The 23,247-nt window shown below is 30.2% G+C and overlaps 1 protein-coding gene across 2 annotated transcripts in view; it reads left to right on the plus strand.

Moving 5' to 3' along the window:
• Positions 1-23,247, plus strand: part of puf (ubiquitinyl hydrolase 1 puf) — a 223,611-nt gene that overhangs the window by 181,481 nt on the left and 18,883 nt on the right. For both annotated transcript variants that reach the window (XM_085814567.1, XM_085814568.1), the window contains 10 exons: positions 1,244-1,276; positions 2,594-2,642; positions 3,232-3,317; positions 3,646-3,729; positions 7,461-7,567; positions 14,334-14,511; positions 18,462-18,698; positions 20,067-20,301; positions 22,628-22,732; positions 22,888-23,009. In XM_085814567.1, coding sequence (XP_085670693.1) covers positions 1,244-1,276; positions 2,594-2,642; positions 3,232-3,317; positions 3,646-3,729; positions 7,461-7,567; positions 14,334-14,511; positions 18,462-18,698; positions 20,067-20,301; positions 22,628-22,732; positions 22,888-23,009 — 1,236 coding nt within the window. The remainder of the gene's footprint in view (positions 1-1,243; positions 1,277-2,593; positions 2,643-3,231; positions 3,318-3,645; positions 3,730-7,460; positions 7,568-14,333; positions 14,512-18,461; positions 18,699-20,066; positions 20,302-22,627; positions 22,733-22,887; positions 23,010-23,247) is intronic.

The raw sequence follows: 23,247 nt of genomic DNA on the forward strand, positions 1-23,247 counted from the left end.
CCAGTTTCCCTTAGAAAATCCTCCACGAAGGCATCCCTCCCCTTAGGCAGATAGCCCTAGTGTGCTTTGCCATAATTAAATACACCACACCACACCACACCACACCTTTTTAAACTATTTTCAATCGTAACTCCTTTTTATCAAGATTTTTTCATGACCCCAGATACTAAATATAAAATAAGATATAAAAATAAATATTTTCCTATAAGTTATTTCTTTGGTGAACAATATACACATGAAAAGAAGTAGTTTTAGGATTTGCTTCAAATATACAAAAATGAATAAAAGGGAATCTTAGAAAAAGACAGACGTACTTGTTAGTTGCTGCAAATTAAATCTTGGTTCAATATCTGACACAGCTTAGATCTAAATCATCTTCAGCACTTTTCAGCTTTGAATGATATTTGGATTTACACTGATTTTCAAAATTAAAGGGTAATGAGAAAATATATGTTGACTAAGTTAATGTTGTAACCAATGCCCAATGCTCTAATTTTTTATGTTAATTAAATACAATTGAACACAAAATTACACTTCTGCATATACATATTAGCACCGGAAATATGCAAATTCAGTGATTGACAGTAATGTTGGAATTCTGGTATGTAGAATTGTTTAAAGTGAATGTGGTTGAGAATGATCAGTATTCAGCAGTTATGGTTCAGAAGCATCATTTAAGTGAAGGTCAAAAGTGGTGAATAATTGCTAAAATTAAGGAAGGTCAAACACAAATAGAGGTTGCTCTAGATTTGAATACTCTTCAAAGTGTTATATCAAGAGTTTGCAGCCTCTTTTGAGGCATTGGATTAGTTGATTGACAGCCTGGTCAAGGGTGACCAAGAGCAACAGCTACATCAGAAGACCATCTTCTGTCGTTCTCAGCTCGAAGAATCCATGAAGCAACTGCAAGAGATTTGGTCTTAGACTTTCAAGCTAAGGGCACAGGAACTCATAGTAGTTTAAATGACCAATTAGAGGTTAATCATAAATTGCTGAGACTTAACTGTGCATATATTTAAGACTTTTTGTGTTTTAGTTTCATAAATAAAGAAAGTTTAAAACTGTGTATCTATGTAATTGCTGTCTTCATTGATTCAAGCATTAATAGAAATATTTTTTTTAATGAAAATAAATTCAGAGCATTAAAAAGTAATTTTCTGCCCTTTTTATTGTAATTCTAGTTGTGACAGAGATAAACATGCACAAAATATATAAATATATTATTCTTTTTACTTTTTTCTAGATGGCTTCTGATGCTATAGAAGTTATGCATAAAGTAAGAAAAAAAATCCTGTGATTGCATTCTATTATCATTTCATAAAATTTAATTTTAAATTTCTAATTATTTATTTGTGCTATTTCTGTAAATGATTAATGTTTTTGATTTTGTTAAATATTATTTTTAAACATTATTTTGGTTTAGTTCTCTTGCTTTTTGCTTTGTGTTATACAGTCAAAAGTCATTAATTCGGACACCCATAATTCGGAATGATCTATAATCCGGACATCAAAACTAAAAACTTTCTGCGCATGCGCCACGTTGACACATGTGCAGAGGCGTTCATGCATGCGCGTAAGACCTTTTACGACTGCGCATATGAGTGTACGCAAGTGCAGAATACGTTTTCATGTGCGCATTTTATGCATAATGGACGTATAAGCTAAAATTATCTAATTATCAATTTCAGGTAATGTTGATGATTGCGTTGTTCCTTAATTTTCGAATTGGATCCGGCTTATTATTTTTTGCAGACTGTAAGAGCAATTTTATAAAAGTAAGCTTAAACTTTCGATTATATCAAATAGAATTTCCGATATATATTTGTTAATATGTAAAGGATCTAAAGCGAAAGTATGTTTTGAAATCCGAAATCTGTTTATCAATTTCACGCTGCTCAGCGGCGGGCGCCTAATGAATTGGAAGTTGATTTGTCAGCACTATCCTTATCTTCAGCGCAGATGTCTTTATTTTATTTGGCTTATAATTCCTTACCAAATGTAGTATTTCATCTCGATATGCTCCGTCTTTGATATGATTTAAAACAAGTTCCTCGTCATTATAATTCGCTTCCGATAGCGAAGAAAAGTGACAGAGGTTATTGAAAACAAAAAAATTTCAATTGACAAATTAGTCGGTGTTCTTGACACAGCAATTATAGGACTTGAACGGCGGAACTTTGTAACTGAACAAGAAATTATGTCTGTTTAATAGAATTAAAGAGAAAGTATTATCACATGAAACGAAGCAAAACGTAAACAACTTACATTGAAAGAAATGTTTAATAAAGTAAACAAATAAATATTAAGCTTTTTCTTTTTGCAAATTTTGATACCCTTTAGATCATAATTGTTCTTTATTTCATAAATTACGGTTTCATATTTTTTATTTTAGAATTTCTGCATGCCATCTTACGAGATTTAAACTGATGATCTATAATCCGGAATCGCCGAAGTCCCAACGAGTCCGGATTAACGACTTTTGACTGTATTATTCTTTTTCAGTCAATAATTAAAATGACTTAAATTAGTAAATGAATATATATATATATACATATACAATTTTTAAATAAATATTCAATCTTTCTTTTTTAAGATTTATGACTTGCTGTTACGGTTATTGAAACGGGCAAAGATGTATGTAGGTAAGAATTCTACTGTCACAAGACTTAACCTTATTTGGTCTTACTTTTATAATAAGATTCAAAAAGTAAATGTCATTTTTTTTTTTCAAATTTTATATATTATTGTTATTTCAATAACACTTCTATGTATCTTGAAATGTAGAAAGGAGTTTAAGTTTGGAATGCATAAGAACTCATAGTTTATAACTAAAATTCATAAAACTGGATGATGATTGTGTTTTTCATTCCTTGAATTATTATTAATTATTAATTTTACTTATTAGGTATAATTTGCTTAAACTATTGAAATAAATTTTGCATAATTTTGATTGACCATCTATGCTTTTATTCAACATAATTGCAATCCCTTACATCTCTTTTATTAAAATAATACAGCAATATATTTAAATTGATAAAAGTTTCATCTAAAATGGTATAAAATTTTGGGGGGCTAGAAATCAGTATGTAAAATCATCTTGCTGAATTCTTAAGGAAAATAAAATATCTGTAAAATGTAAAAAACCCATGAAAAATCGCAGAATTTTTAATGATGTGTTTTTTGTAAATGTTGAGTCATCATTAATTAATGTATTAAATTTCGATATTATAGATCCTGCTGTCCATGGAACTACAAAGTTAACTTCATATTTTGCTGTGATGACATATTGCTTAGTCACTAAAACAGAAAAACTTATGGTATGTTAAATTAAAGTACTTTTATTCATATTAAAATAGCAAAGTTAATACCTTAGAGCTTAAAATCAAATTATTGCATATTTATTTATTAAAGCATTGCATTTTAAATTACTATAATTTTTCATTCAGTGAACTAGAGAACTTTTTTAATTGTAAAGTTAATCCAAATTTGATTTTTGTTATGAAAAACATTCATAATTCATGTTAATTTTGTCATGAGCTGAAATAATGTTATTTGCTATTTTAGTCAAATATAATATTTTTTTCTGAGATATAATAAAACTTGATTATTTTTAATATGTTGATTTTAACCGTATTTTTTTAATAGTTTAGTCCTTATTTTCTTGATTTGTGGAATTTGTTTCAACCGAAATTGTCTGAGCCTGCTATACCAGTTCACATGAATAAACAGGTGGGAATTTGGTACTTTTTAATGATTATAATACTTAAAAAAATATAGAATGTATGCATGTCAATATTATTTTTAGCATTTAAGTAAAAATTTGAAATGTGTAGTTGTTTATAATTATTTTACTATTTTCTGTAATTTAAATGATGAATAAACTTTTTAATTTCATGCTTTTGTTCATGTTTTTTCAAGTATGTAAGTTTTAAATGAGCGTTGTTATAATAAGAAAAAAAATTGCCCCTTTTAATTAATACATAATTCCTATTCTTCTTTCTATACATGTTAAGCATCAGAAACCAGGCCAATGTCTATATTAATGTATTTTCACAAACTATACACTTCTTTATTAGAGTAATGTGTGATATACATTAGAGATGTTTCTAAATTATATTACAAATTCTTTCTGTGTTTTCCCCCCACTAAGATTCTGAGTTCTGTGCATGTATTAACTGCTGGGATAATTTTGTGTAGTTCATTAGCATACTTATGAGAAACTATGCACATTCATGATTTTTTATTTTTTATTACCTTTTAATTTTGATTAAAAATGCATTAATTTTAAACTGTAACTTACAATAACTAACAAATATTTACAGCGTTTTTTAAAATAAAATGTTTAATTTAATCTTTAATTGTTGGTGTGAAATTCACTATCATTTTTTTAAGTTTGAAATACTAGATATTAAGCAGTGTGAAAATACAAAAATATTTTTCAAGATTCATTAAATTGCTGTAGTTTTAATATAAACAGAAGCTATAAAACAGTTGTTAAAAGCAAAAATAAGCTTTGTGTAAGGAATTTCACTGTTGTTATGTACTACAATGTACCTGTTCTTTGCATGTGTAAAAAGGTTACAATATTTCCAGTTGGTTGCACACAAAGTGCATTTGATACACACAGACCTTAAAAAATTTGCTTTAGACCACTTGTATGGTCCTCCGAAGTGTGGAGATAAATGGGCTATTACATCTAGCTACGTGCAACGCTAGGCGGGACTTTTCTGAGAAATGGGATTCTAGTAACACTAGTTTAAATGGGAGGGCTCCTAGAAAAAGCAGCTCCAGTGGAAGCAATGCTACTGTGTCCCATACAGCAACAATCTAACATCAACCGATTAGATGGAACTTCTCTTTCTGAATTATCTTGGGAAATTGTCAATATGGCGATGTCTACAGTCATGGACAATAGAAGCCAATTTTATCGAAGAAATACCCCCCCCCCAAATATATTTGTGTGCAGTGTTTTTATAATGTAACCATCTAAGTCATTTTTAAAATGTTTATGTACTTAGATTTATAATCATAGAAATTTCAGGGTAAACAGTATTTTATAACTTTTTGTACTTTTGATGATTTGTTTACAAATTTTTTGTCATCAAAATTTTGCCAAATTTGTTATATTTCATACTCACCTATAGCGGACCATGTAGAAATATTATCATTTTTATTTAATAGAATTTTTTTTAATTAAAAGAAATAATTTTCAAAACTCTGTTAATATATGCACAAATTTACTTCTCTGCTAATTACTTGCCTTTAAATCACCTATTGCATAATCAACAGCATTGTAAATAACATCAGAGGATTTTAGCATTTAATAGTCATTAGATTTGTATGTTGTTATTTTTATGTTATTAATGAAATACTTTTTAAATTATAAATACAGTAGAAACTGTATTTTTATTGTGAATGCTACATATTGATACATTTCAAATTTATGGATTTATTATATGCAGGATGAAAAACATTTGCATATACATTCATTACTATACATCTAATTCATTACATTAATACTAATAAGCATACACCAACAACTTCTTATCTGTTATATAACTTAAATGTGTATTTCTTTATATGTATATATGAACGTAAAATTGCCAGAAAGATGATTTGAAGTCACTTCTAATTCATATAAAGATCATGCAGTTGACAGCAATTGTATTTATCAGTTCTTTGCACATTATCCTGATTATCTCTTTGAAATCCGGACCCTTCGCTAAAGTGTATCCTTAAAATACCGAACCGCCCAAAATACTTTTCCAGTTTCACAGCAATTTCCTCCCCTCTCCGTCCCTTAATGCAGAAAATAGGTGTGAAGATTTCGAATGACATCCTTTGTACTTTTCTAACAAATATTCCATTACCCTTTGACCTCGTTCTTTATAAAACTATTCTGAAGGTCAGACCAACAAGCTTGTCTGGCTTTGTTATGATCATGACTTACATTTTGTTTAAACACAACTTATCAGTGACATATATATATCAACCATTTTGATTTTTGTCACAGAAGTTCTTTTTTATGCTTTTTTAATTATTATTTGTAGACAAAGGGTATTTATGAGCCATTAATTTAGTCAAGGAAATGGTTTTGCCGATTCACAAATTAAGTGAGCCAAAACTTTTCATAGGATGATATTTCAGATATCAGAAAGTATCAAATATATACATATGTAATGTCTGATAAGCAGACTTATGTAGATCCAACGTACATTTTAAATTGGTCTTCATATATGCAGAATTTGGCCATTACTAATGTAATTGATTGCTATAACTAGAGTTGTGTTTATCTGTTAATTGGACATTATTCTGTTCTTAAAGTAAATAATGCATAATAGTATGGAACACTGATACTAAAGACGTTTTCAGAATCACCAGTGTCAAGATCAAAGTGATCAATTTATTGGCCACCAGCTTTCTATTATCTGCCAACAAACAAGTTTAAAATGTTTAATAAAAGGAGGCTGAAATGCTTCTGCCACTCCAGCACAAGATTTGAAAACAAATGTCTCTTTCACCAATTTGAGCGATAAATGATTTCACTTTGGCATTCAGGTCTGTTTAGCAAGTGAAGATTGTTACCTGGCTACTTAGATTTTCCAGAAATGAGGATTCTGACAAATGTTTCATTTAGAGCACTGTCCTGCATGACTATAGTAGATGTGATAGCAGATTAAGAGAAAATATCATTAACAGAGAAGACAAACTCTTAAGACATAGCCAACATTATTGACCTAGCAATGAAATACGTGATAGTTATACTGTTTCCAAATAAAATGTACCTGAAAAGGAAAGGAACGTAGCATTGCTGCATTTGAGATTCTAATGTTTCATGTTAACAAAAAATTCAGAAACCTGTATGATTAAAATTTTGCTCTTTTTTAAAGTTTCAAGATTATACAACACGTAGGTTTTTCATTGGGAAAATTTTAAACTATTAGAGATATAATTAGGGGAGAACTGATAAATTAAGTTAAAGATTTGCAATAAATTTAAAGATTATTTTGTAGTCTATTTAATGGTTCTGTGATTAATCTGATCATTAAACGAACTCGTAATTGAATTTGAAAGTATTATCTCTGGATGTGTAATGGGCTAATGTACTCATGTCATTGTGTGCTCTCTGGGCCTTTTTATCACTGTGCTATGTGGCACACACTCACCCAAATACTCTTCATCATTCTGTTATAGATTCTGTATTATTCAAGGAAGAGGGTGATAATATGGTTGCTCATATCAAAGAAAAAATTCAAAAATGAATATCTTAAAATTTATATTTATTACAAAATTTGTATATATTTTTAAATTATTATTGCTTTATTGATATATAATTATCTAAAGCATATTTTTTAATTAAAGAGTTTGTATCTATTTGTGGTTAATTGATTTTTTCATTTCATATATGACTGCATCCTATTGATTTCCTGATGTTCTAACTTTATATTTTATTTTTTTAGGCTTTGCTGTTGTTTTGGTATCATGTTTGTATAGACTGTCCTGAAAATGTTAAACTTATTATACAGAATCCTCATGTTACCAAAAATATAGCTTTTAATTATATTTTGTAAGTAGCAATTTTTATTCCTCACATTTATTATTATTATTAGCTTACTTCCTAGTTCTTTACTGTTGTTTTTCTTATTTTCTCAATGGCTGAAGATAAATTCCATTCATCAAAGGCATTTTTTTAAATAGCTGGTTGTAACGAAAGTGTTCCGCAAAAAAATATACTTAATAAAGTTAGGAAAAAAAAACTTTAGTGCGGGTAGTAATGACTACCCAAATCTATGATTTTCTGCCAACATTTTGAGTTTTTCTAAGCCTTCAGACCAGAAACTCCCCATTGTACTGCACTAGTGACTGATTATCTTGGGGGGGATGACAAGGAAATCCAGGGGATGTATGCACATTCTCACATTTGAATTCAGTAGAATATATGGGAGATGCACTAGGATGCTAACTTGCATCTCGCACTGTCCAGGAGCTTAAAGGTGCTGTAGGCTATAAATACACTTTGTTATCACAGAACTTCTAAACAATCTATACCACAGCATGAAAAATTCTTTCAAAAGCTTTCATTTTAGTCAGGGATGTCAATGCACATTATCTAAATTGTAATGAAAAATTTCCACAAAAAACATTCTTAATAAAGTTAGGGGAAAAAAAACTAAAAGCCTTTAGTAGCCTTTACCTTTAGTAGTAAACAAAAACAGATCAACCTCATTTTGGACATCCTGTGCAGAACTGAAGATAGCACTAACAAGATGTAGCTGCAGGTGAAAAAAGGTAGAAGTCTGAAGGATTTATGTCTAGGCTATATGGTAGGTGTAGCAAAAGATCCCGTTTGTATAGAGCCCAGCCGGTGAATGCAGACATATGTGGTCTTGTATTATTTTGATGGAGCCTTACCTTTTTGTGCAGGAACTTAGTTCGACGTTTATCCTAGATAGCAGTGTCAACAAGGACTAGCACCGCACTGTACACCTTACTGTTGAGGGTTTTACCTTTTCCAAAGTACACTTTGTGGTTAATACCATGGCAATCTACCAGATACAAAGCATGATCTTTTTGTTGGTCAAATTGCACTTTGCAATGCTGTTAATGGGCTTACCTGCCACACCGAACACCTTTTCAGCCTGTGTTGTTGAAGCAAATCCACTTTTCATCACAAGTGATGATTCCATCCAGAAATTTGTCCTCCTTGCATTGATATTTGAGCAGATTAGTGCAGGCCCAAACAGGTCTGTCTTTATGTATTTGAGTCCGCTTATGCAGCACTCAGTGATTGAACTTGTACGTCAAGTTTATGCGATGCATAGTGCAACTAGTGGACATGGCACTAATGTCTAATTCCTTGATAAGCTCTCAAGTGGTGCATACTTCTTCCACAAGTTCTCGCAGGTGGGCATCATCAACATAAATAAACCAGACAGAGCGCTTTTCTTCTTGAATATCATAGTCATTGTTTTTGAAGTTTCTGTACCAAACTTTCACAGTGTCATGTGGTACAACATTAGAACCTAAAGCTGTATGCGTGGTTTGGTGATATTCTGTAGCTGACCTTTTGCAACAGAACTGGAAGTAAATGATGGTTCTAATCTGGTAGTGTGATAGTTCCATTTCAGACACCTTGTACTTGATAATAATGATATTTTTACACAAATTTCACAACACAGTGTTTTAAAGCAAGTCTCCTTCTTTCAAATGCCAAAAATCGTTTGACAACTATGATTAAATATGGCCACGCAAACTGTTTGCACAGACCATATTTGCAGTGCCAAGAAACTTTCATTTAAACCCAATATATGTGCATGCAGAAATGTTGTTTAATATATGAAACTAAAATCAAAATTTTACATATATTAACAATAAAATAAGTACAAAGCTGTTGTAATACAAAATTGTTAATAAAGATTTAAATTCACTTATTTAAGCTAAAAGGAAGCATTTAAGAAAATAAGCTTTTCTGACCTACAGCCAGTTTGGCAATTATAAAAGCAAATAAGCCCCTCCAAAAGGAAAATGCATTTTTTTTTTTTTTTAAAGTAATATAAACATATGAATACATAAACAAGTAGTTGCAGTCATGGCCTAATTAAGCACTTTTATTTTTGGAAGAAAACAGTTCTTGACATAAGGAAACAGCTTAATGAACTTAATCGGCGCATTCATTCTTGATCATGTTTGTGCCTTATTGCATCATTACACTGACGGTGAAATTGGTGAAAGAGAAGTAAGTGATAGCATGTTTGTAGAACAGCAAGCAAGTGCAGGAATGTGATGTGCCCAATAGGAAAACCCTTCAGAATGATTTTGTTTCAGTTCAGTTTTATTTATTTGGTTAAATTTTCATTATTATGAACTGAAATGTTGCATAAGTGCTTCATTCATAAGCCTTATGCAAGAATCATATGGCATGGATTAATTTTAAAGCTACAAAGTTTAGATCAATTTATTATAAGTAATTACTGTTTTTAGAATGGAAAGAGAAATAATATGATTAATAAAAAGAATGAAAGGACTGTTGCAAATTAACCTTTTTGCGATGTTTAAGACGCTCGTGCGGGACGGAAGGGAATCAAAGGCAGTCACCATACAGGATGGAGGTTTTGCATCATGAAGCCTAATTTTATTTAAAAAAAAGGGGGGAAAGAAAAAACAGAAAAAAAAAAGTCTCGCTTCTAGCATCGTAATTTTTGGTATCATTTTAGATTACTACTTGAGCTCTTATATATATTAAAATTAGCACTTAATAATGTTTTTTTCTTTATTTTACATGAAAATATACTTAAGAAATTGCTTATCTTGTAAAATAATTTTCGGAAGTGCTATTCAAATTATTCCAAAGTTTTAATTGATAAAATCCATCACTAAAGTTTAAAATTAATAAAACAACACAATAAAGACTATGTACAGTAAGAAGTAACAAAATTTAAAATAAAGACTGAGTGTGGTAAATCTCAAAGCACAGAGAAGTATCACATTCTAACTCTTAGAAAAAGTATCACTTTTTAACTCTTTAGAAAACGAATCATTACTCTCATTTATGTTAATAAATGGTTCACTAACCATACGACCAGGTATACCATACGACCATATGACCACTAACCATATGACCAGGTTCACTAACCATACCAGGGTATTCTTCCTCTGATAAATAGTGCCTTCCCGCCGTGGTGGAGGTAAGGCTTTCATAAATAAAAAGAGAAGAAACGGAAATATAGCTGAAGGCAATGCAAAACGTAAAAGAACTCCGCACAGTATCCCTAAAGGACCATACATAGTAGAGGGAGAAAATAGAATAAAAAAAGGAATTGGATATAAATCAGACACAAGAATGTTTTCATTAGCATGCAGCGATTTAAAGAGCCCACCTCTATTTATGCTTTCTCTTCCCCCACCCTCGCAACAGCTGATGAATAAAATACCAAAGTCAAGCAGACTATATCAAACTCAAGGTCAGGAACTTAAAACTTTGTTCATTTCAAAAGTAATGGACATAGGATGCCATTGACAGTGTACTCTGTAGTGATGCGTGGATGGGACGCCCGGCTGTAAGAGACGTTCTTAGGGAATGTGTATATGGGATGTCCGTCTTGAAAGGGTTAAAGTTAGAAAGCTGGTGTACATATTTTTATCATGCATGTATGTTTATATTAATACATCTGTAATTTACTTTGAAAAGAAATATCAAGGCATGCCTGGGAAGTAAGTTCCATTTTATTTTTCTGCCACTACAGTGTTCTTGGCAGTACTCTGATCATGCAGACTAGTCTTCCTTATTCCTTAACTTTCTGCTGGTGTTATTACAGTCATTCTGTGTTGTGTTTTCTGTTTATTTTAATCACTAAAGATGTTTAAGGCAAATGAAATACCTATCAACTGTGAGATTCATCCCGTAATTCATTTTTTTAATGCTATAAATGAAAAGCATGTGCATGATGAAGCATGGAGCAGACAGCCTTCTGTTGTCAATAATAATGTTGTAAGACAACTTGATGAGTAAACAGATGCTTTACACTAGCAATGCTTTCTTCTGAATTTCCTGAAATTTCAAGAACTGTTTCACATGAAATTGTTTCTTATTGCTTAGGTTACTGTCGGTTGTGCTCCTTGGGTACAAAAAATATTTACAGATATCCTTAAAACCAAATGATTTGGCAGTGCTTTGACATTTTTCCTTATATACAGTGATAAGAGAGAGGCTTTTTTAAGCCATTTTGTGACCGACAGTGGAACCTGAATTCATTACCTAACCCTAGATTCGAAGCAACAATCGATGGAGTGGACACATGTGGTCTTCTGAAAAGGCAAAATTTCAAAACATCAGTACAACCTAAAATTCCCTGTTTTGTAATGATATAAAAGGGATTCTTCCTGGAAATGCAACTGTTAATGCTGCTTGATACAGTGAGACTGTGAAAAAAAGCTTTGGCTTGCAGTTCAGAACAAAAGGAGAGCAATGCTTAATCAAGGAATTGTCTTGCTTCACAGCAATATTTGGCTCCATGCTGCTGGTGTCACTCAAAATGAAGACACTCAAACTGAGCACTTGGCAATACTTTGATCGTCCTTCCTACAGCCCTGACCTAGTACTGTTTGATTACCATTTGTTCCTGCACATGAAGCAACACCTTGGTGATTAGTGGTTTCAAACGAAGACAACGCAAAAAGGGCTCTAAAGATATGGCTTTCATTTACTGGTGGGAAGATTTTTTGAGGAAGGTATAGTTCATCTGGTCACTCACTGCGACAGATGTCTCAACATTGGTGGAAACTATGTAGAAAGGTAGATTAAGAAATGATCTTTCTTATGATAATAAAATTGGCTTGAAAAGCAATTATTAGCTTTCCTCTTGCAAAATTGAGCTTGCTTACTGGGTATGCCTCATACTTTAATTTTCATTGAGTAAGCAAAATGTATTTAGTGCAAAAATGAAGTGTAAAAACAAGATAAGAGTAAAATGAGAAGTCTTACTTTTAAACCTTTTACCCATCATGTTTTTCCTCTCATGATAATATATATTCAATTTAAGAATATATATTATGCATAAATAAAAAAAAAGTGCTTTGCTTTTTTATTATTCAAATTATCTGCAATGAAATTTATTTCAGCTTTTCTATTTACTCTAAGCCTTTTTCTGTCTATCTGCCTCCTCATGCTAAATCATGTCACCCTGCTAAACAATTTTTTTTTTTTTTTTTTTTTTAAATTTATTACTCTTGTGTATACTGTGCTCCCAAAATTTGTTCTTCAACATCTTTGCTCTCTCATGATCACTTTCTATTGATTGAGGATTTTCTCACACAGTGATCAATAAAGCATTTAAAAGTTTTTGTCTTGTCATCAAAAAAGACATTCTACTGTTAGAAACAACCCTAATAACATTGTCATTATTCTATTTCACCTTCTGTCACTTACAAATTTGCCTATGTTCTCCAACTTTCAGACCATTTTCTTATTTATTCTTAAAAGTACCATTGATTTCAATGGAGATTTCTAAATATATTTTGTTAATATGGTTTGTCATATATCAGCCAAAGAGTATTAAAATTTCACATCAAGGAGAATGAATCATTTGTTCACAAAGGTGAAATAATCTAATGTTTGATAGCTAATCATAACTGAATACGTGATCACAATTTTGACCTTCTGCAAAAATTATGCATAAAACTTTTTTCAGTCATTGAACTGGATTTCCTCGTTTTTCACATTCACACACAAAAAATGTATATTCTTTTCGTAGTGGCATTAATCCCAATCTAATCTTTCCTAGTACTTTCAAAATTCTAATATCTTACCTTATTGTATACCTAATATCTTTATCTTATCTTATTGTATTTCGTTGCTATATTATTTGGAGAATGGCACTACATAAGCTTTTGCTTTGCTTTCAATATGAAGTTGTTACTCTTCATATTTTGCAAAGAAAAAGTTATTGCTCTTAAAGAAAAGGAACCTTTCTTTCTAATTGCCCTCAAGATTGATAGAATTTAAATCAAAATGTGTGCCAAACTAAGGTTGCTTTTTTGCCTAATATTAAATTTTTGTTGATGTTTCTCTCTTCCATATCAATAAACAGGGTTTGTTGGGTTAAGAAATATATATGTACAAAATTGAAACATAGTTTCATTGCAAAGTTTGTAGTAGTAGATTGTACACTGAACGCTTTGAGTTATGCTATTCCAAAAAAGCTTATTAATTCTTTTGTTATAGATTGAAAATATCTTTTGCTAAGAATGTATGTAAGTACCGAATAATCTATTAAACTTGAGTGATTTTATTTTCATCTATAAAGAATATCAGTAATGTATTAATGCTTTAAATGTCATGATAATTAACTCCTCATAAAGCTTCCAGCACTCTGTGGTCAGAAAGTTTATAATTAGGAACATTCAGCCATTGTTCTGCTTTAACTTAGTCTCTTTTGAAAGCTGTGGCTATTAAGAGACAAACAGTGTAATTTTGTTCTGGTGCATATTATGCTACATAATATTTGGAATTCAATGTGAACAGAAGTTGAATTTTAAATTATCAGTGTTCAAAATTTATTGATGATTAAAAAAAAAAAGTCATGAACATTCTCCTTCAACCAGATATTTTTTCATGAATTTTAATGTAAGAAGAAAACTTATTTTATGCATTTCTTTTGTTGAATTTATAGAAGGCTTGCTTTATGTGAAAAGTAATTCTGTTATTTTTTTAATAAGTACTCATTAGGTGATTTAAGCATGTAAATTTTCTGTTGCATTTATATGTCAAATGCAAACATTATTATTATTTGTTTCGAAAATCAAATTTTGAAATAAATTCCTGTTCATTTCTGTAGAGCTGACCATGAAGATCAAGAAGTTATAGTTTTCAATCGATGTATGCTTCCAGCTTATTATGGTTTGTTACGGTTATGTTGTCAACAGTCTCGTCCATTCACACGTCAGCTTGCAAGTCATCAAAATATACAATGGGCTTTCAAAAACATAACTCCTTATACAACTCAATATAATGCTGTAAGTGAAATATATAATTTTGTATTGCAATTGTATTCACATGACATTTAATTGCTGAAGTATGTAATGTAAGAGTAATTTTTTAATGAAAAAGATTTCAGGAAAATTGCTTTATTCTCATATTGTAATGCATTCCCATATATTGTTTTATAATGGGGGTAATTGAAACTTATTTTTCTCTAAATATGATTCAGAAAAAATAATTTTTGTTTTTTAATGGGGTGATTTTTAGTACAGTTTTGAAACTTACAGAAATTTGGAAGTTTTTGGTAGATATTTTATATATATATGTAAGATATAAGAAAAGACAATAGCTGCTTTAAGAAATGATTGGCGACCTCAAAATAACTATTCTAGATTTTATGTTCTTCCCCCTAAATTCATCTGTTCTCCCAGATTCGAGATCTTTTCATGTTACATACCGCTACTTGAAAAAGGTAACGAAAATTAACCAATAGCAGTTTAGCTTTACAATTGCACCTACATAGTATAAATGCCACTCACACCAAAATACGTCATTCCATTTTCCTAACTCCTGCCACGCTGTCAACTCTGTACCTGCTTTTATTCTAAGGCCATAACGTGCATATAAAATTATTGTAATTGCTTAGGATCAAACAAAAGAATGATTCTAATGTGCCTAGAAATAAAGATGGTAAATTAGCTGAACTTGGTTTGTGTCAACATCATCCTATCATTCTACTGAACCAGTTAAGACTGCAAGTTTTTAAAAGTTCCATTGGCATCTATGCCCTTAAAATACTACATATATATATTTTAAATTTAAATATATAAGTTTCTGTATTGATTTATAAACTGATGATGTATTATACTCATAGTAATTGAATGAATATTTGTTTGTATTGTGGAATTTTCAATAGTTTAAAAAGAAATCCGAAATTATCAGCAGGAAGTTTTTTTTTTCCCTTGTTTTTTGTTCTGTTTTTTATATATATATATAAGTATTAGCTAAAAGCTTTACTGCTGTTACAGAGCATCAGTTCTTATGTCAGTATCTAGACTAAAATAATAATGATTCTCCAGTTGTGATGTAATTCTCACATTCTATTGTAGTTAATCTGGCATGACTTAGCGTGATCTATCTAAAATATGATGAGAAAAATAACTTTGGCTTACAATTAAGCAAAATCATTTAACACAAAGTCTTTAATTAAAGTTTTGAATAGCTCATATTATTTGAATATTTTACTAAACGGTGAAAGCTGCTTGAAATTTTAATTTTTGCTTAAAGAATTGAATTTTGCCATAAATTAATTAATATCTGTCCAGGAAACTGCAATAATAAAGTCGTTGGCTTCACTGTCTTTAAGTGATGCTTGTGATTGCTGGTAGGTTTTTTAGTTTATTATGGTAAAGCATACTACGGCTGTTTGCCTTAGGGAAATGATGCCTTTGTGGAGGTCTTTCTAAGGGAAACTGGCTCATATACTCATTCGACATGGGGAAACCACAAAAGTGACATGCATCCAACCCGTTATGCCTGGATTCAAACCCAGGTCGGAAATACCAGCGTGCAGTGATTTTTACCGCCCAGCCACTGGTGGGCCAATTGCTAGTAGGAGGCTGTGAAATAGTGATGCTTAATGGTGATTTAGTAGGCTGTTAGCGAAATATCAAATTTTAACTGCATAATTTACTTCTTTTATTTATTATTTATTTCTATATAGCAAGCAAGAGAATTCAGAATCAGATTATCAGTGCCATTGCTTGTATGTGCTCACATATTATAGTTTATCGTTATACTAGCTGCCAAAAAAATGGTCAAAATTCAGAATTTGAACTAAGTTTTCTCCTGAAGCACTTTCAACCTCTAGTTAAGTTGAAAATAACAAGCATCCACTGTTAAATCAGAAACCTGATTAATATGTATGTTCAAAATGCATTACTCATTAGATTAGCTGAGTACCAAATATACTGCACTACAGTTATAGTATTGTTGTATAGCCAATTTAAAAGTAATTAAAAAAAGACAAGCAAAAAAGAACACATTTTATGTGGATAGATGAAAAAGCACATCAGAAAAAAATAACTTTTTGAATATATTAAGAATATCTGAAGTTTTGTGAAAAATTATTTTCCAGCAGTAAGTTTTCTTATTTAGAAACTAAATATTTTGTAAATATTATGGTAAGCAAAATTTGGTGAATTACTTTTAATTATATACCTTATGAATATGATTTCACATCAAATAGTGCAAAAAACGACCAATATTTGATAAGAAATTTCGAATTTCTAACTCCATGTCAATTGCCAGTAATCATATTTTCAAAATTAACTTCAATGCCAGATTAAATAAAGTATACATTATTTAAAAAAAATAATTTTATATAGAATTTAAAACTTTTACCATTTTAAAATGACAGCACTATTTTAATAGTTATAAATGGAAAAAAAAAAAAAAAAAAACTCCTAAAAAGTTGCTTTTTCAATCCACTGTAACACTTTTAAGTCTGAATTCTGCATGATAAAGAATGATTATTGCTTGCTTTAAGGTTTTTAACACTGAAAACACTATGTTAGAATTTTGAATTTCTTTTATGCTTGTTTGAAAAATCTTGTTTATGAACAAAATTTTACATGTGCTAAAAGTAATTTGCTGCACATTGAAGAATTATCTTACCATCACATTGCTGTAAAATCCAAATGTCATTTTTCAACAGTAAGTAGATGCATAAATAACTTCAGCTTAGCTAGAAATTTGGAAGATTGACACAGAAGGAAAGAACAAGAAAAAGTGCAATATGAAATGAAGAAAGTCTTCTTTCTTGTCTTTGAGAGATTGTTTTAATTAATGCTTGTGAAAAATTGAGGCATAAGTGGAAAATGTTAATGTTTAATTCAGTTAATGTTTCCTTGTGGACAATAAATCAGAGGTTGAATGAAAGCATTCCTAGAACTCACAGAAATGTGAAGGAATCTTTCATTAATGAAAAACTGATGCTTTAGCGACTGCATTGGCCAGACGTTTATGTTAGATGGACTGTCGATCAATGGCATACAGTTATCTGGTGGCATGAAACAATGCTTTCTTTAATACCTAGTAAAGGAGCCACATTTGTATAATACCAACATAATGAATTATTTAAATTGTAATGTACCGTATAACAGTAAAGCATCATACTGCAGTTTTGGTGTGGGGTTATATGGCAGCACATGCAAGGGGTCAGTTTTGCATTGTAAATGAAAAAAAAAGATGAATGCAGTCAAAGTGCTTGAAAATCTGGACGCCATGCCATTTATTATAAACAGTAGGCAGATAGTTTTCTTCTGAATCAATTCAGAGATTCCAGTGACCTATCCAATTGCCAAATCTCAGCCAATTTAACAAATCCAGACAATTAAGTAGAATTAATTTAAACTTTAATTTTGTGCTGCTGTCATCTAATTCCAATTAATAACCTTGAGAAATATGAGTAGTATGCCCAAGTGGTGTGCTTTAGTAATTAAACACATAGGCTTTCTAATGCACTATTAATAAAGTAGTATATAATTTACAAAAATCATTTGTAGTTTATAAGAAATATTTTTTAAAGAACGATTAAATTATCTTTACAGAATTTCCTACCTCCACCATGATATTTACAGTATTATTGTTATTTTAAAGCTTAAAAACTTTTGAATTCACAATAAAATTATCTTTGAATTGATGTATTATTTGTTAACATTAGCAATTAAACAAATATTTAAGTGTGATGCAAAGTACATGCTTTTATGAATTGCTGTAGACCTTTTACATTAAGTTGTAATCTCCGTAATGTTGTTTACTTCTATTCCTGAAGTAATTTTTCATTTTTGGTTATAAATTATTAGATCAGAAAAAATTCTTCTATGCATGAAATAATGAATTTCATTTATATTTATATTGTGTAGTTTTATATTCTGAGCTTTTGTGAAAATCCTATGCTATATATTTTATTTATTTATTGCAGGCTATTAATGAACTTTTCAAACTCATGAGATTATTTGTAACAAAATACAGTGATGCAACAGAGCAAGAACTGCGTGAAATTCACCATTTCAAACGAACTACTCTTCGTTTATACCTTGGTGTATTAGATGCTAGAGCTTGTTGGGCTACTTTAATTAATGTTCTTCGTATTTTAGTTGAAACCACAGATGACCGAATTTTTGTTATTTATAACAATGGATTACCATTATTATTTCAGGTATGTGTTTAAAAAGTTTATTCGCTTACTATAAAACAGGAACTATGTCTAAAAGAAAGTCATTATTGCCATTTGAAATTATTTAAACAATGGTAAAATCTGTATATATCTATCTATTGGTAAGTTGTAATGCATATGTAGACATATTTAGAAATTCTTTATGTAAAGTTATAAAAAATTTCAATTGGAAATAAATCTAACAGTTGTAATGTAACTTAATGCTGTAAATAAATTCTGCTGTATTACGTTGTTGTAAATTTGCTATGAAATTAGCATACTGTTATCTTTGTTATGTTTGACATATAAACTCTTCTTCTGTTATTTTGTAAGCAATTTTACAGTAGTTTAATGGGTGTTATCCACAGGTTGGTGAAAAATTAATAATTATCTGGATGTTACTTTGAAACTCTGAAAATCAGTGACTGTTCTGGCAATTTAAGATTTTATGATTTAGATTTTACATTTTGATGACAACAGATATTCTTTCTTGGTTATTGAATCAAGCTGAATGTGGGTTAATTTTTCATAATTTAGAAGCCCAGACATTCATTGATTTTTTTCATATTTTATTCATTTCTACAGTTTTATTTAAAAATAAATTAATAAGTAAAAATTACTTCTAAATATGTAAACGTTTAAAAAACATGATTTGATGGACTTGAACAAACTACTGTGAAGTGATGGCAGTCATAATGATAGCTCAAGATAAGATACCCTCAGAATATCACTAGTTCTTATCCTGGTTCATGAAATCTATGTACCTGCTTTGAATTAACGAAGGGGAAAAAAAAAGATTGGGAAATAAAATTAAATCATAGGTCTGATTAATTGATTTAATCATAGGTCTAAAATTAAATCATAGCTGAGATCTTTTCCTGTTCTATAAAAAAGTATGAAATATTTTAACATACTAATAACTCAAAAATTGATTAGAATTACTGCACTGAAAGTGACTCAAAAATTTATTAGAATTACTGCACTGAAAATGACACAAAAATAGGAAGAATTATTTTGTTAAAATTAATTTTTTGATGTGGAATTGTTAGGAATGAAATGAAAAACTTTGTAAATAATTTGTATGATGATAGAAATTTGCAACTTTATAGTACAAATGAAGTAGCCTGGAATGAATTTTCATTTCAAATCTCAGTGAAGTAGTTTAATTTCTTAATATATTTAGAAAACATTCCTAGTTTGATTTCCTTTTCATAATATAGATCTCCTTGTGTGAATAGCATGCTAATAATATATTTATTTTTATATGTATTACATTTATGTCAACTTTAATAGTTTATTCTAATGGTAAGTCTTAAATCTTTTGGTATATAATATTAATATTTTTAAGTAATCTAGATTTTTGTTTTTCAGGCTTTTTATACATTACACATGATGTATCATGAAGCAACAGCTTGCCATGTAACTGCTGACATGGTAGATTTATTAGCTATTGTACAAGATCTTTTAAAAACAGCCAGAACAAACAGAGATACCTTAGAATTACGACAGTGGTTGGCCACATGGAAAGACCAGCCGGATATTATGAGAAAATTGCTCACATTACTCAATTCTTTTACCCCTCCAGAGTTACGGCAAATATGTATAGGTACTGTAATAATTTAATGCTGTTTATTTTAATGAATCACGTGAGCTCTCTCTCTTTTTTTTTTTTTTTTTTTTTTTTTTTTTTTTTTTTTAAAAGATTTAATTTGTATATACTTCCACACAGTTCCTTATTTTTATAATTGCCATTAACCAAAATCTGTGATAGAAGTTTTTTAAACTCAAGATTAATTGTATACTGGTCATTGTTTAAAAGGAAATTAAATTTACTGTGGAATCTGGATAACATGTGCATTGACCCTAAAAGAACTGCTACTCTGATATATGAAGAAGATAATTGTTTAAGGGGTGTTGGAACCCCAAAATCTTCAAAACATTGTGATTTTGTATTTTTGCATTTTCAAATTCTCTACACTTTTATCTTTTTAAAAATACCATTCTTTAATCTCTATGAAAGTTAGAACTGTAAAAAAATCTAGTTTTAATTTGTCATCTACTGCTTTGATCAATGAGGATTTTTACACAAAAACACGTTTTTCTCCAAACGTGATTTTTTTATACTCTATGTACCTTTTCTCAAGAATTACTGCTTACAGGTATCTAAACTTTTTATGGCTTATTTATTAGGTTCCCTAATATTTACTGAAATGAACTTTTCGTAATAAACTTAGAAAAAAAATTAATTTTTTTTGTGTGAGAAAAGTGCTAACTTTTACTATGCCTAACAAAATATTCTGTAATTTACTCTAAAATTCAAAATGTTTCAAAAGCTCATTTCAGTATAATCAAATAGGTATACTTTAATTACAGAAAAAATTTCAAGCTTGTATCAACAGCAGATTTTGAGAAAAGGTACATCGAAAATGGCCAATTTAACATTGTCGGTATAGGGGTTTCTGGTACCCCTTAAAGAATTCTTCTAACTGTTTAAAATAAACTTGCAATTTTTTATCCAGCATGCTAAGCCTTGGAAGGAAATTAAAGGCTAATTCATCTCTTTGAGAGGTGGAGAGATTTATCGCTGCTACTACAGAGTGAAACAATTTTCAGATGAGAGAAGATAAGCATGAAGTATTGTCCAAATTATGGTATTCAAAGATATGAAATTGGGATGGAAGTCGTAACATTTTATCACTCAGAGGCACATTTGATGCATTAACTAAAAAGGAGCCATTAGAAGAGAACTATATTGATCGAAATAATACCTATGTTGTAAAATAGTTAGAATCACCACATTTTGGGGCATTGGAGGTGTAGACAAGCAAGGTGGATTATCTAAGTGTAATTTTATTTACCTCATAATTTTGCTATGTTAGCTAAAGAAATGTCAACATGACTTAAAGTATAAGATACTTTCTCCGGAATAAAAACTAAAAATATGTGTAAATTTCTTTCCTATTTTATCTTAAACAAATTATAACATGTAATGTTAATGATCTATGAATGGTTCAATAATTACAGATACCGTATTTGACGGCATATAAGATGCACTGGCATATAAGTCGCACCCTTATTTAGAAGGCCACATACAAGGAAAAAAAGTTTCAATAGTCCGCGTGATAGCACGGTACCCCAATAACTTAAAATGTGGTTTCTTTTAGTTTTCACGTTTCATAAAAGCCAAATAAACAATCTTTGAATGCAATTACCAAACGTATTTTTATTAAGGAAAATAAACAAAGGGCAAGCTATTTTTTTTCGGTAGGTGGTGGACCGAAATGCCTTGCTGCTGCTCTGTTTCCATGCACTTTGGCATAGTTTAACACTCCTAGTTTATACTGAATTGTATAGCTTAATCTTTTGTTTCCTGTAGTCATATTTTCCAGGGTACTTTTTTTAAAACAAACAGTTTTAAGCACCGATACCGACACATTTATACAGAGTAGCACCGATACTGACACGTGTGTCGGATGAGTCAAAGAAAGTCTATGTAAAGAAGGAAAGGCTCCATAGACGTAATGTGACCGTCGAACCTGTTCAAACTTCGACATCAGCTTCGAGCTTTGGCGCTTTTTGGCGACAGATATTTCACGCATGAGCAAAATAATTATGGCAGATGTAGAAAAAGTTATGCGTGTCTAGACCTTTATCTGGGCTAAAAATAGGATTCAATATTGAAAGTTAATCTGTGTCCTTCACGTATAAGATGCAGGTAACTTTTTTTGAGACCAAATTTAGGGAAAAAAAGTGCGTTTTATATGCCGTCAAATACGGTAATTAAAAATAAAAAGACTTTTTCCCTCGTGATTAGCTTTTAATCAAAACATTAATTGACAAATTTTGTATATGTTTTATTTAATTTCATATTGATTTATTTAAAATAATCGTGAACTCTACTCAGTATATTATTTTGCTATTTTTAATTTCAGAAGTTCTGCAAGAGATGGTTTTACTGTATCCAAATGAAAGTTTGTCAACATTAGTGCCTCTTCTAGCAGGCTGCCATGCTACTTTTCAAGAAAGTAATTCACCAGGTATGTTCTTTCAAGTTCATTGTTTGAATAAATGTTTATTCATTTTCCTTTTAGCTGTAAATCATTAAAAAATTACAAAAATATTCAGAAATGTTTTTAGATATATTTCCTATAGAATTATTATTTAATAAAAAAAACCTATTGGATTTTAACAGGCAGTACAGGACCATTTTTTCCTAGAAGAGGGCAGAAATTATTGCCATCTAAAACTAGTATACGGCCACCCAGACCTGTTGTTCAGATGTTTTTGCATGTCAGTCAACTAGAATCTTCTAAAGTTAGTGTCATTCATGTATTATTTTTTTATATATTCTCTATGCATAAAGTAATATTTTCTCCATGTTTATTTCTTGTATATAGAACCAGTTAAATGCCAAATGTTAATAGCATTGTTGCTGAAAATTTTCTGCATGTTAATAATTTTCTTTCAAAATAAACATTTGCATGCGAGAGATGGGATTTCTTTTATCAAAAATCTAATTATCACTATAAATAGTGAATCACTTTTTAAATTG

This window comes from Stegodyphus dumicola, chromosome 4 (genome assembly GCF_044657685.1).
Source record: "Stegodyphus dumicola isolate Sdum_Otavi_A_Nest chromosome 4, ASM4465768v1".
Taxonomy (NCBI): domain Eukaryota; kingdom Metazoa; phylum Arthropoda; class Arachnida; order Araneae; family Eresidae; genus Stegodyphus; species Stegodyphus dumicola.